The 12,771-nt window shown below is 38.9% G+C and overlaps 1 protein-coding gene and 1 long non-coding RNA gene across 3 annotated transcripts in view; one reads left to right on the top strand and one right to left on the bottom strand.

Moving 5' to 3' along the window:
- Nucleotides 1-125: 125 nt before the first annotated feature.
- Nucleotides 126-9,023, top strand: LOC134298074 (uncharacterized). Its single transcript, XR_010005050.1, has 2 exons — nucleotides 126-492; nucleotides 7,758-9,023. It is a non-coding gene; the product is annotated as an uncharacterized LOC134298074 (long non-coding RNA).
- Nucleotides 6,626-12,771, bottom strand: part of lats1 (large tumor suppressor kinase 1) — a 30,118-nt gene continuing 23,972 nt past the window's right edge. For both annotated transcript variants that reach the window (XM_062977461.1, XM_016995879.2), the window contains exons 7-8: nucleotides 12,608-12,714; nucleotides 6,626-10,809 (exon numbers count right to left, since the gene is read on the bottom strand). In XM_062977461.1, coding sequence (XP_062833531.1) covers nucleotides 10,303-10,809; nucleotides 12,608-12,714 — 614 coding nt within the window. In that variant the 3' untranslated portion in view covers nucleotides 6,626-10,302. The remainder of the gene's footprint in view (nucleotides 10,810-12,607; nucleotides 12,715-12,771) is intronic.

Genomic DNA, 12,771 nt, shown 5'->3' with positions numbered 1-12,771 from the left:
AACTCTTCGTGACCTCATGGACCAGCCCACGTTAGAGCTCCCTGTCGGCTGTCGTCACCCCCTGCTCCTTCAAGGTCAAGCCAGTCTCTTCAAGGATACCATCCATCTTGCCCTTGGTAGGCCTCTCTTCCTTTTTCCTTCCATTTTTCCCAGCATCGTGATCTTTTCCAAGCTTTCCTGTCTTCTCATTATGTGGCCAAAATACTTCAACTTGGCTTCTAATATCCTTCCCTCCAGTGAGCAGCCGGGCATTATTTCTTGGAGGATGGACTAGTTGGATCTTCTTGCGGTCCAAGGCACTCTCAGGATTTTCCTCCAACACCACAGTTCAAAAGCGTCTATCTTCCTGAGCTCAGACTTCCTTATGGTTCAGCTCTCGCGTCCATAGGTTACTACGGGGAATACCATTGCTTTAACTATGTGGAACTTCGTTGCCAGTGTGATGACTCTTCACAGTTTTATTGAGGTTGGTTATTGCTCTCCTCCCAAGAGGTAAACATCTTCTAATTTCCTGCTGCTGTCTGCATCTGCAGTAATCTTTGCGTCTAGAAATATCTAGTCTGTCACTGCCTCCATGTTTTCTCCCTCTATTTGCCAGTTATCAATCAATCTGGTTGCCATAATCTTGGGTTTTTTAATGTTTAACTGCAACCCAGCTTTTGCACTTTTTTTCACCTTGGTGAAAGCCCTTCCTCGCTTTTGGCAATCAAAGTGGTATCATCTGCATATCTAAGGTTGTTGATGTTTCTTCCAGCAATTTTAACTCCAGCCTTCGGTTCATCAAGCCCCACATGTCACATGATGTGTTCTGCATACAAGTTGAGTAGGTAGGGTGAGAGTATACCGTACTCCTTTCCCAATCTTGAACCAGTCTGCTGTTCTGACTGTTGCTACTTGTTTGTTATATAGATTCCTCAGGAGGCAAATAAGTGGACTTGGTATCCCCATATCACCAAGAACTAAAATGTTAAGGTGGTTTATTTATTTTGTGTCAAAAGCATTGTATAAATAAGTATAAAACTGATAAAAATAGAAGAAACACAAGCAGTTAAATAATTTTTGACCAAAAACGGGCAACAGCGACCGCATTGTCTGTAGCTTTAAACAGTTCTTCATGCATCTAGACATTGTGTGCAAGCATACAGATGTAGAGTTGTCTGCTCTGTTCCACAGTCGCATAAGGTGGAGGATTCTTCTAGATAGTGCCATTTTGCCAGGTTGTCTTTTGATCTGCCCACTTCACTTCTGATTCTGTTCAGGGACTTCCAAGTTTCCCATTCTTGGTTTGCCCCTAGAGTTAGACCCTTGTGGGGTGCCCTCCAATTAGGATTGCCTGGTTTAGCTGCCCAGAGGAATACTCTTGCTGTTGTTGTAGGAACATGAAGAGGAGTGGTGGTTCTCATGAAGCTTTTACTTGATTTGTGTCTACAGGGAGGAGGCTGATAGCCATGCAATGGGTTGCTTTCACAGTGTTCAACCTTATTTCTCTCACAGCAACTTCGTCACACATCCGGGGGGGGGGGGGGGGAATGGCAGCTAGCTTGTAGCTTGTAGAGTTTATTAACAGATGTAGATTTAAGACCTCCTGTGATTACTCTTCATGTTTTGTTCAGTGCTATGTTCACCTGCTTCGCATGGACAGACTTGTACCAAACAGAGCAGGCATACTCTATAGTTGAGTAAGACAAGGCCAGGGCTGATGTTCTTATTAATTTTGGGTCTAGATTCCATGCGCTACCAGTAAGTTTCCACAGGATGTTATTGTGTGCAGTTACTTTGTGCTTGGTGTTCATACAGTGTTTCCTAAATGTCCTAATAATGTTGAATATAAGGTGACACCAAGATATTTAGGATGGAAACAGTGTTCGAGCTCATGGCCTTCCCAGGTAACTTTCAGTTTCCTGTTGGCTGCATGGTTACGTAGGTGGAAAGCACACACTCGTATCTTGGCAGGGTTAGGCTTCAGGTGGTTCTCTTTTATAGTAGCTGGAGGGATTTTTCAGATCATTCGTAAGTTGGTTTTCGACTGTTTCAAAGTCTTGCTTGTGTTGTTAGACCAAGGTCATCATCAGAACATATAAAGCTTTTTGTGAGTGGTGCTTGTGGCTGATCGTTAGTAAAGATGTTAAACAAGGTTGATGCAAGAACACTGCCTTGGGGTAAACCATTATTTCGCCTCCTCCAATTTTTTCTGCCTTGAAACTCAACATAGAAGCTGTGGTTTTCTAGGAGGGTCTGGACTGTTTTTGTAAAAGCATAGTCCCGGGTAATATGGTAGACTTTATGCAGCATTTTTCTATGTTGCACCATATCATAGACTGACAAAAACTGTTCCCGGAATGCAATCTTTCTGATCTCCTTCCTTGATATACTCAGTCAGATTAAGAATTTGGGCTGTACAGTTTTCCCCTGGTCTGAAGCCTGCTTGTTGTGCAATAAGCTGGGGTTCAATAACAGGTCCTAATCAATTTAAAGCATCTAAGGCAGTGAAAGTGGAATAATAATGCAGTGGTCCCCAAGCTCTAGAATGCCCAGCTGACTTACCTGGGAGGATCAAACCAACACTTGGGAAACCATTCTCTAGTGCCCAGGGATACCCAACTGCTAGGCCTCTATGTGTTTTGGACCTAAACTCCCATTGCCTTGGCCAATGGTTAGGGGTACTGGAAGTTGAAGTCCAAAACCTGAGTTTGGGAAATGTGGATGGTAGAGTTTTTGTCTCACAAGGGACATAGAGAAAGGGAGCTCATTTGAGATTTGTAGTCCTCTCCCTGCTGCCCTACGAAGGAAGACTGGAGAATTGACCTCAGTATGAAGTGCTGCCCTTTTTGTTCCTGCCCCCATGGTGGTCTATGCCACCTTTCTAGCTGTAAAATGGGAGGTAAACCTTTTGGCTCTGGCCCTGTATGTTTATGGCACTGTGGAACTTGCATACTCTCCACATGATCTCTGTTATCTCATGGCATCTGAATTTATTCTTATAGTTGGACTGAAAAAAATAGAAATATCCATCGTGAAAACGTAGGGGATAAAAGAAATGCTGCAGCAGCTTTCAATGGTTTTTATTTTAGCATGAGCCTTGGTGGATATAAAGACATTTCCTGCTACGTTCCATATTTCCTCCTTTTGCTTCCTCTGTGCTGCATGGACTAACATATGGTAACTTTTTTTTAAAGCTTGCCATTGTCTATTGTAACCAAGGATTTCTGCCTGCCTACAGAGTTGAGTTGACCTCTTGAATTAGTACTGCAGGCTTGAAATCCAAACAAATGCACTCTTTCCCTGCTTGAGAGTTGAATTGATCCAACCCATATAGCTTCAAGCAGGTGTCCTGCTGAATTTAGGAAATAGTTTTTCACCATTTCAGTGCTGTGACTAAATCATGTGGGATCCTGGGATTGGGAGTTTGGCAAGACACTAGAGCCATGAACTACAGAAAAGGAACCTTCAAAATAAGGTCTAACATTTCATTTTCCTGAAGTGTGGGAAGGCAATCCTTACAGTACAAGCAGTTACCATATCTACAGGGTGAGCAATATGTCAGTCACTACATAGGTATCACCAACTGCAGAACATGTTTTACCAAAAAGTGCATCCTATGACAGGGAATCCCAAGTGGCTACTTTACAAATCTCCACCAAGGATGTCATCCAAGACCACAGAAGTTGAATGAGCCTGGATTCTCTCAGGAACCTGTGTGGGACTGCGGAAGTAAGCCATTCAAAATAACCCTCAAGCACCAAAAACATGATGCAAAAGAACATTCATTGACCTTTCATAGTTCCTGAAAGGAAACATAAATATCATCTGATCTCCAAAATTATTTAGTCCTCTCCAAGCAAACTTAATAGCACTACACATACACAATTTGTTCCATGCTTTCTGTGATTCTTTAGGATTTGGGCAAAAAGAAAGCAGAACAACTTCCTGAGATCAATAACAACCTGAAAAAAAAGGATCTAATCAAAGAACAACTGAAAAACACATAGCAAAAACATAGCTCTTTCCTTTTCAATAGAATTGTTCAGAGTCTGAACAGGGGTAATCATAACCCAAAGTAACACTTTCAGTCCAAGAAACGTAAAATCTACCTACCTCAGAGGCTGAAATGGAGCCTTCAACAAAGCCCATAACACTACTTGTAAGTTGCAGGAAGGAAAATGACGGACTGTTGCCATCCAAGTCACTTTCAAAAAAAACTTTGAACTTGGATTGGATGCAAACAGCCTGTCTTCCTTCCCGTTTAGGGTACCAATGCTGAAATATGTCTCTGAGAAGTCTTGTACTGAGGCCCTTGTAATTAGGTGAGGACATTGCTCACTGAAGCTGATGGGTACATACCCTTATGTCTATATAATCTACAAAATGCTATCCAGTTGGACACTTGGTAGAACATCTAGCTCCAAGAGTAATCTGAATAATATTATCTTACTCCTGCTTAGACACTAACTTTTCCCATTTAAACTCCAGGTATGTAATTGTCAACAGCCTGGGGTGGTTTGCAGAAAACGTCTTTGATATGGCAGGTTCAGTCAACTGTACTACATTTGCAAGCTAACTTTGAAAATCATGGCCACTGATGCTGTAAGGATCACCTTCACTGCCTTATCTTTTTCAACACCCTGGATACCAGTTGCACTGAAAAAAAAGGAATAACACAACACCCCTGGCCCAATTATTGTGAGAGCACTAAAGCCCCCTCCATTCAAAACCTCAACATGATTTGAGAGAGCTAGTGATTCTCAGGAGATGCAAAGATATCCACCCACAAGGTGCTAAACATTTGGACAACTCTGTGAAAGGCCAGCATTTAGAACCCATTCTCATAACTCAACCAATCAACCTGTGAATTCAGCTGCATTTGGAGGTACCTTCCTCTGGATAATAGGCGGATGTTATTACTTATTGCTACAATATGTTTTATTCTTTTTTATTGTGAACTAGCTTTGCCTGGTCACACGTTGTTGTGGCCTATGGGAATCATTTGTTGGCCAGGTGCAATTCTTTGTATTCATGCGGCCAGCCGTTTTTACTGTTTTTTGTGATTTGCGTTGTAGTGTATATTGTATATTATTTACTGTATCGTTTATTGCTCTATATTATGTTGTATTCATACTTGTTATATTGTTTTGCTCTGGGCATGGCCCCATGTAAGCCGCCCCAAGTCCCCGCTGGGGAGATGGTGGCGGGGTATAAATAAAGTTTTATTATTATTATTTTATTATAGCCTTGCAGCCTCAAAGCCTGGCCGTTTTCTTCTTATGGGAATCCTTGTTTGGTGAACTGGAATACAATGAATAGTGTTGTCGAAGGCTTTCATGTCCGGGATCATAGGGTTGTTGTATGTTTTCCGGGCTGTATGGCTAAGTTCCAGAAGTATTCCTCTGAGGATGCCTGCCATAGATGTGGGTGAAACGTCAGGAGAGAATATTTCTGGAACATGGCCATACAGCCCGGAAAACATACAACCCTACAATGAATGGTCTTGGTGCAGCAGGTATGAATGCTGTTATTAGTCACCTTGATTAGCATGTAAGGATGATTTCGATTTGGTTGAGGATATTTTGGTGGAAAGGGTGGGGGGCTCCCTTTTCCTCGCTCCTGGTGCGGCTGGCGGTTCTGCCTGGGTTTCGTTGGCGACGCCCCATGTTCGGAGCCTGCCTTGCAAGTGACTTCTCCTCTGAGGTCAAAGGAGGGACGGCGGGAAGGTTGCTCCTTCCTCCGGCTTCTCCTCAATGCTCCGTGGCAGGCACAGCTAGTATTTAATAAAACTGTAAAATCCATGGGACAGAGCAATGGTAGTTAAAATTGTATCAAAATGCTATTGTGTGGTGTGGAAGAAACCATAGCCTCCAGATTTTCACCTCCATCACATTATCAGTTAAAGCTACTATGTTCTTTATTTAGAATGAAGTGAAACAGATCCTGAACTGATTTGATGTTGGTAATCTCCTGCCAGGTGTTTGTTACGGTATAGTCAATGTGGGTTGATCAATGTAGACCACAGAGCTAGATAAAACCCTGTAAATCCCCCTATTTCTCTTTCAGCTTCCTAGCTATCCCAGGACACTGTAAAACAGGAAATAACCACATACCTATAGAACTAAGGTGCCCCACAGCTCCATCCTGCGATTTGAAGTTTTGTGAAGCATTCTGTGAGAAAGCTATAGTATCTCACGAAACAAATCCCTGGATTCCATAAAATGCAATGCTGACAGTTAAAGTGATACCATAATGCTATAACACTGGAATGGGATCATGTTTGTATGAGAAAAAGAGAGATGCTATTGAAGTCAGAGATGCCTTTTAAAAAAACCTGGCTTTTTTCATGACCAGTGAACTCCCTGTATTTTTTACCTTTGTCCAACCTTTATATGAATAAAAGAATTACATGACAAAAGTGGGTTTTTGGTTTTTTTTTTACAAAATCAATGCTGTAACAGCTCACTTCTTGGTGATGCAAAGATACTTGAGATTAGAGTTGTGCCCGGATACTGTTTCATCTGTTTCTTTCATGGTTTTGTACCGTTCCGTCCATTCAGATGGCATGGAATGGTACAACCCCCTTCGGAACGGAAAGAGCCGCGAACCAAATAAGGGGCAGTGAAACAAACACAGTAACACATTAAATGAAAAGGGTTTATGTATTCCAATCAACACAGAAGAGGAAGACCAAATAAACATACTTTCAGTCAATATAAAATTATATTTGATTAGCAGCTTATTCACTGAATTTAAATTTTATTATTCCAGCAAACGGTACACTAGAGAAAATTGGAAAGCATTCCGTAAAACACTGAAGGAATTCAATGGATTATCAAAAAGCTATTACATGCAAAAATAGGCAAAGATGGTTCTGTCAAGGCACTTCTCTCAAGCTCCTTTTTATAAAAGTGAAATGTTTATCATCAGAATGTTTACAGTATAAAAGGCATATATACAAAATGTAATATAAAAGTAAACTTGAGCAGTGCCTTTCATGGGAAAGTATTTAAGGCGCTTCAGATTTTTACTAACAGATGTTGACCCAAGCCTACCATCACTTCACTTTGGTGTTGTGTTCAAGCAAATATTTCTATTCAAATACCAGGGATATTTGCCACCAAAATGTTATTGGTACCTTGGGTAACAGGAGCAGCATCTATTAACCCATTCACGCTGCATTCTCTAGCAGATGTACAGTATCCAAGTCCAAATAATAAATCATTCTTTGTTATAATTTTGCACACTGCAACAGTGGATAGTTTCTCAAAAAACAAACAAACACCTTGAAGCTTAGTCATACATTTTACAGATTCTGTTACAAACAAGGTAGACAAAAATCCAGCAAGAGGGCCTGCCCTAGTAACAGAAAGGGAACCGTACAACAATATTTACAATACAATTACATGATTAGAGAAGATTTTATAAATACAGTGCATATGTATATATGTAGAAGAGCAAAACAGTTAAACGCTTAAATGAAATGGCTTATTTGGAAACCCAATGTGGAGTGATTATATATTTTTACGCTTTGTTCAGTCTGACTCCAAAAGTAAAACTGTTTTGACAAATTGCAAAACTGAAAATAACAACACAGTACTGAAATTTCTATGCAGAGAAATGCTGGCTGTGGAGACAGCACGTACTGCTTCTGTAGTGGAGACTACTTTGAAATAATGGCATTCCATACATGAACAAAAGGAAATACGTAGTTTTTGATTTTGAAACCTACAATAATACAAATGATTATACACTGTGTTTTCTTTTTTCCCCAGCACAAAACTTGGAAATAAAATTTCGGGACACGAAAAACTGTTACCATCTGATGATGTGGACTATTACTAACAAAAGTCGAAAATAAACACTGAAGAGAAAAAGAGGGTAGTTCATCAAGGATTCTACATTCTACATTGATGAGAACTGCCAATATTTGTTAATCTAGTTTAGCATCCTCCATTATAATACAACATTAATCCATTTTTTTTCAACAGACAGGTTTTAAATGTAGTAGGAACTTTAAGTAATATTATCTGCATAATCTTGCATATATAAATTCAAGTAGGCTTAATGAAATCAACCAAGGATATACATTTGTAAATGTTTAATCATCATTCCTTAACTGAAAACAGTATTGGACAAATTTGAAAGAAAAATAATGGGTCTCAAGCGCTTACTAGTGTACTTAAAAATATATTGATTTCAATATGACAGCTATTTAACTAATTCTAGACTGGACTTGATGGGTTTAAATGGCAAATAAATCTGTTTGGAAATTTACAAACAATTTCATTCAACTACTTACCTGCAAGCAGATTAAAGTTATCTGGCTTTAACTATGAATATATTACACTTTATTGCAAATATAGCTTGCCAGTTTAACTGGAAAGTCTAAATATTACACAAAGGACAACTCTCACAGTCCTCTTTTAAACAGGACTTCCTTTACAAAAACAAATATCAAAGTAACTGTAGACTGCCTTCTTCAAAAATAGAAATGCTAGGGTCTGATTCACACTTTAGCTCCATACACAGAAATTGTTTTCCAATACACAAAAGACTTGAATGTATACAGAATAGTGATAAACGAGTTACTTTTGTTCATAAAGAAAGTTTTTCCACAAAGTGGAGGCATAATTCTGCATCAACCACTTGTAAAATATATATGGAGCCAATTTTAGAAGTAGACATTAAATGGAACATGAAGTGCAAACTCTACTGAAAACAATGAGTCACATCTGAACAAACATGAAGAGGGTACTTTCTCAAAAATCACTGTTACATATTAACTTACACTACATGTATTATTTCTAGAATCTTTATTCTATGTGTTTCAGCACAAATAGCTATTCAAAAGAAAAGTGGATTGGACAAAAATCTGAAAGCATATGATTAAGTCTTGCTAATGAAATTATGCAGGTTTAGCCCTAAAATGCTATCTGGATGGAAGGTTACCCAAATGTTACTTATGAGCTGCTCTGTCCTTTTTAGAAGTATAATAAATAATAAATAACTTGTTGCAGAACAATAAAGATTTTTCAAGACATCTCAAATTGTTTTTCAGAACCAGATAGCTATATACACATTTTTAAACACTGATATGATAAGCTTAGGATTTGAGTCAGCTAATTCTTCAGAAGCAATTAGGGTTGCATAAGTCTTAAATGGGCATGTCACAAAGTTAATTAACTACATAAACATTTCTGCATTAGAATAAAGACAAAACTGCATTTATAAAGTGAGCAAGAAAGCAAAAGATCTGTGACCTGTAGTTTCCCCTACTTACTTAAAAAAGAAATGCCTGTTCTCAATTCAAGAGGAAAGTGAGCATAAACATATAATCAAATTAGCCTGGAAAAAAAGGATCCTGTGGTTTGGGATTCCACTCCAGAACAGTTTTAATGGAGCTGTAGACAACCTAACTCAATCAGTTCTCTCTTACTAATGCTGTGCTAGTGTTAAGAGATCTTAGCAATTAAGCAATCTTCACGTGTTTCCTGTCAAAATCTAAGGATGAGAAGCAACTTGTAAAAACCACAACAAGTTTATTTCACATTAATGACACTTTGCGATAAGCCAATATCATTTCATCTCACTACCACCACCAAGTTCAATTGTGTTATTGCACAGCACCACAAATCCAATTGTTTCATAAAACGTTAGGCAAAGTTACAATTAATGAGCTAAAATATAATTGTTTATTGTCAGAAGGTTCACGGATGAACAGAACGCAATCCTATGCATGTTTTTTTCTGCAGTCCTAGTCAGTGAGGATTGCTGCCATAGGCGTCTTTGTTCCAAAACTAGAATCCTTGGCAGCCACTCAGTTTATTCTCTCAAACTCATCCTCATGTATAAGAGACTTAAGTACTACAAGAAGCCAAACAAAATGTTCATCAACTTAATGAAGTACAGGGTATGTACAATATTTGGTCAATGTAAGGCAATGATATCACTGCATAATTATGGGAGGAAAATTAATATAAATATATATAGTCTATATACAAAGAAACAGGTTTTAAATTTCCTACAGAAATCACCATTTCCTAATCAATTCCTTACAAAAAGTTTCAACTTTATAATTTATTTTTCCTAGCACTGCTGCTTTCTACAATAATTATTAACAATGCTGGAATAAGTTAATGTTCAAAAAAGACTTGCTTGAATGGGGAAGCAAAGTTATAGGGAGTGGATACTGGGCCAATAATAATAATAATGTTTCCTTTTCTCCCAGTAATCCAAGTGTGCAGAAAATCAGATCTCAGATATTCTTGCAGCATATATTGAGGAATCCCAAAGAATGGTTTCATCTCAACCTCTATACTAAATATATACTAGATCATGATTTTGGGACTCTCTGCTAGTCCTCTCATCATCTTCATCTGACTGTGAGTCTGATCTATGAGAATTACTGTATTCATATTCAATAGGCTTTGGATAGCTGTATGGATACCCATTGTCATCAAAAAACCTTCGAAATGTGAATTCATAAAAAGCATGTTCAGGGTGTTTCCCATTCTTATACCACCCATTAAGTGTGTCATTTACATTGCCTTCCTTATCCTCACTCCATAATTTATCTGGGTCAATTGGGTCAAAATTAGATGTATCTGTGGGATGGGCAATTTTAGGAATATAGCAAGCAGGCTGCTGCCGCAAATCACTCGAAAAATCAATAGATTTAAAAAATGGATGTGCTTTTATTTCATCAGCGCCATTCTTGCCCAAGCGGTCTTCTGGTCCTCGACAGAGCTTAATAATAAGGTCAGATGCTTCTGGAGATAGTTTTGTTTGTACTGGGATATGCAAAGACGTTTTCCAGTTGATAACCTTTATTTAAAAATAAAACATAGGCACAATGTTAGAATTTAGATTTCACCTGAAGGCAATTAATGAGAAGGAAAAGTTGATTTCATTGCTTAATGAATCTCTCAGATATAGAAACATACATATTCAAAGATACATAAACAGGTACTTCCATAGTAGCACTACTGTGTGTGGAGAAAGAAAGAAAAAACATTGGTAAGCTCACAGAAAAGCAGAAAATAAAGGTTTTTTGATCCTGAATGGAAAGACAGCTGGTGCAAGCAAAATCAGAGATCAGATGGCCATATGGAGGTGCCTGAAGCATTTTAACTGGTACTGACTACATTAAGTAACATCAAGTGGAATTGAAAGCAAATGTTCTGGCAACATATTCATTTTAGTCACTTTTAGAAAATCTTTCTCTGTTGCTCCAGAGTAGGTTGGGGCCAAAACCATATCTGTGAGCAAAATGGTGTCCTCAGGGGAGATTTTTAGCAAACGGAAGCATTTTCAGATCCTTCGTTAAAAAACAGGATGTGGATGGGGAAGGTAAACTGGAACAGTCAAATCTGTGAAGGCACCTTTCACTCTCCAGATGCATACCAGGACCCTAACAGATTCCTGTGTTGGAATAGAGAATACATGCAGGCTGAGGGCAATTCTCCACAATAGGTCATTTTTTAAAAATTAAAATACTTTGGGCTCTCTAGCATACTCTGGCTATAGCAGAGTTGGTGGCAAACCAGAGTGGCCAAGGGCCACACAAGCCTCCCTTGTGATCCACACAATTTCCACCTCTGCACCTCCTCTGAGGATGCCAAAATGCCACATTTTTATGTGTGTGTCCCCCAAAATGTCAATAGGAAGTGACATCATTTCCTGTGGCCATTTTGAGACGGACATGGGTGAAAATGGAAGTAGTTTAACAAGGTCTGTGGAGGGTTGTGTATGGTGCTTTGGAGAGTTGGGGGCCTTTCTGCACAGTAAAATCTGTCGAGACTTGTTTAAAAAATACTGCAGGGACTTCAGGAGATTAGGGGACTGCCAAAGTGGAGCCTGGGCATCACATGTGGCAAATGTGCCACACTCATCTCACCTCTGACATAGTGGATGATATTTAAACATACTTGCAGTCTAGTTCTGTAGATCTCTACAGCTCAGAGTCTAGTGCCCCAGTGTCACAAGTGCAAGCTGAGATAATTCATCTGGCCTTCAAACATCAAATTATCCTTTTGCTGTGCCTAGTATTTACCACAATCTTAACTTGATCCACACAGAGAATAGCTGAAGTACTGGAGCAAGTTATAATTATTACTGTTTAATCACTCTGATTGCCTTTATGAAATAACAATTAAATATGATAGTAATGGACATTGACTATGTGTCCCAAATATGCACTCTGCTATCTCAGTTCTTGTAGAACAGATATGGACAAAATGCAGCCTATGGGAAATTCCGATCATTTTGGGTTTTGATAAAACTACTCCCCTCTTCCACAGTAGCGTCTAAAATGGCTTGGGGTGAAGTGGCAAATCTACCCTTGCACACCGCAGTAGATGCAAGCAACCTTCTTCGGAAAAGGATGTGGGAGGAAAAGACCCTCCAAGTTTTGCATCAACGTTCTAAAAGCAAGAATTTATGCCAATCCACCTAAAGTTTCAGATCAAAGTTGAAATTACAAATAAATTATGAGGAAGATAGATGAAGACAGCACGACACAGAGGCTATTCTAATGCAATGGCAGGATAAAATTTTTTAGGATTTTCTTATGTATTCATTTTTCCTAATTGATTTTGAAGCGAATTTGATATTTCTTAGTTACCTTCATCTGTGTTTCCAATGGTGTTTGGGCCAGGAAGGGAGGCTGTCCCACCAACATTTCAAAAAGAATCACTCCAACACTCCACCAGTCACACAGCTGTGTATATCCTGAAAAAAAAAGCAAACTCAATAATTACCTGCATCAATGCTAGTTCTAGATAATGT

Source organism: Anolis carolinensis, chromosome 1, assembly GCF_035594765.1.
Source record: "Anolis carolinensis isolate JA03-04 chromosome 1, rAnoCar3.1.pri, whole genome shotgun sequence".
In the NCBI taxonomy this organism is placed as follows: domain Eukaryota; kingdom Metazoa; phylum Chordata; class Lepidosauria; order Squamata; family Dactyloidae; genus Anolis; species Anolis carolinensis.
Note: the sequence above shows the minus strand (reverse complement) of the source record. Positions and strands in the feature narration are given on the sequence as shown.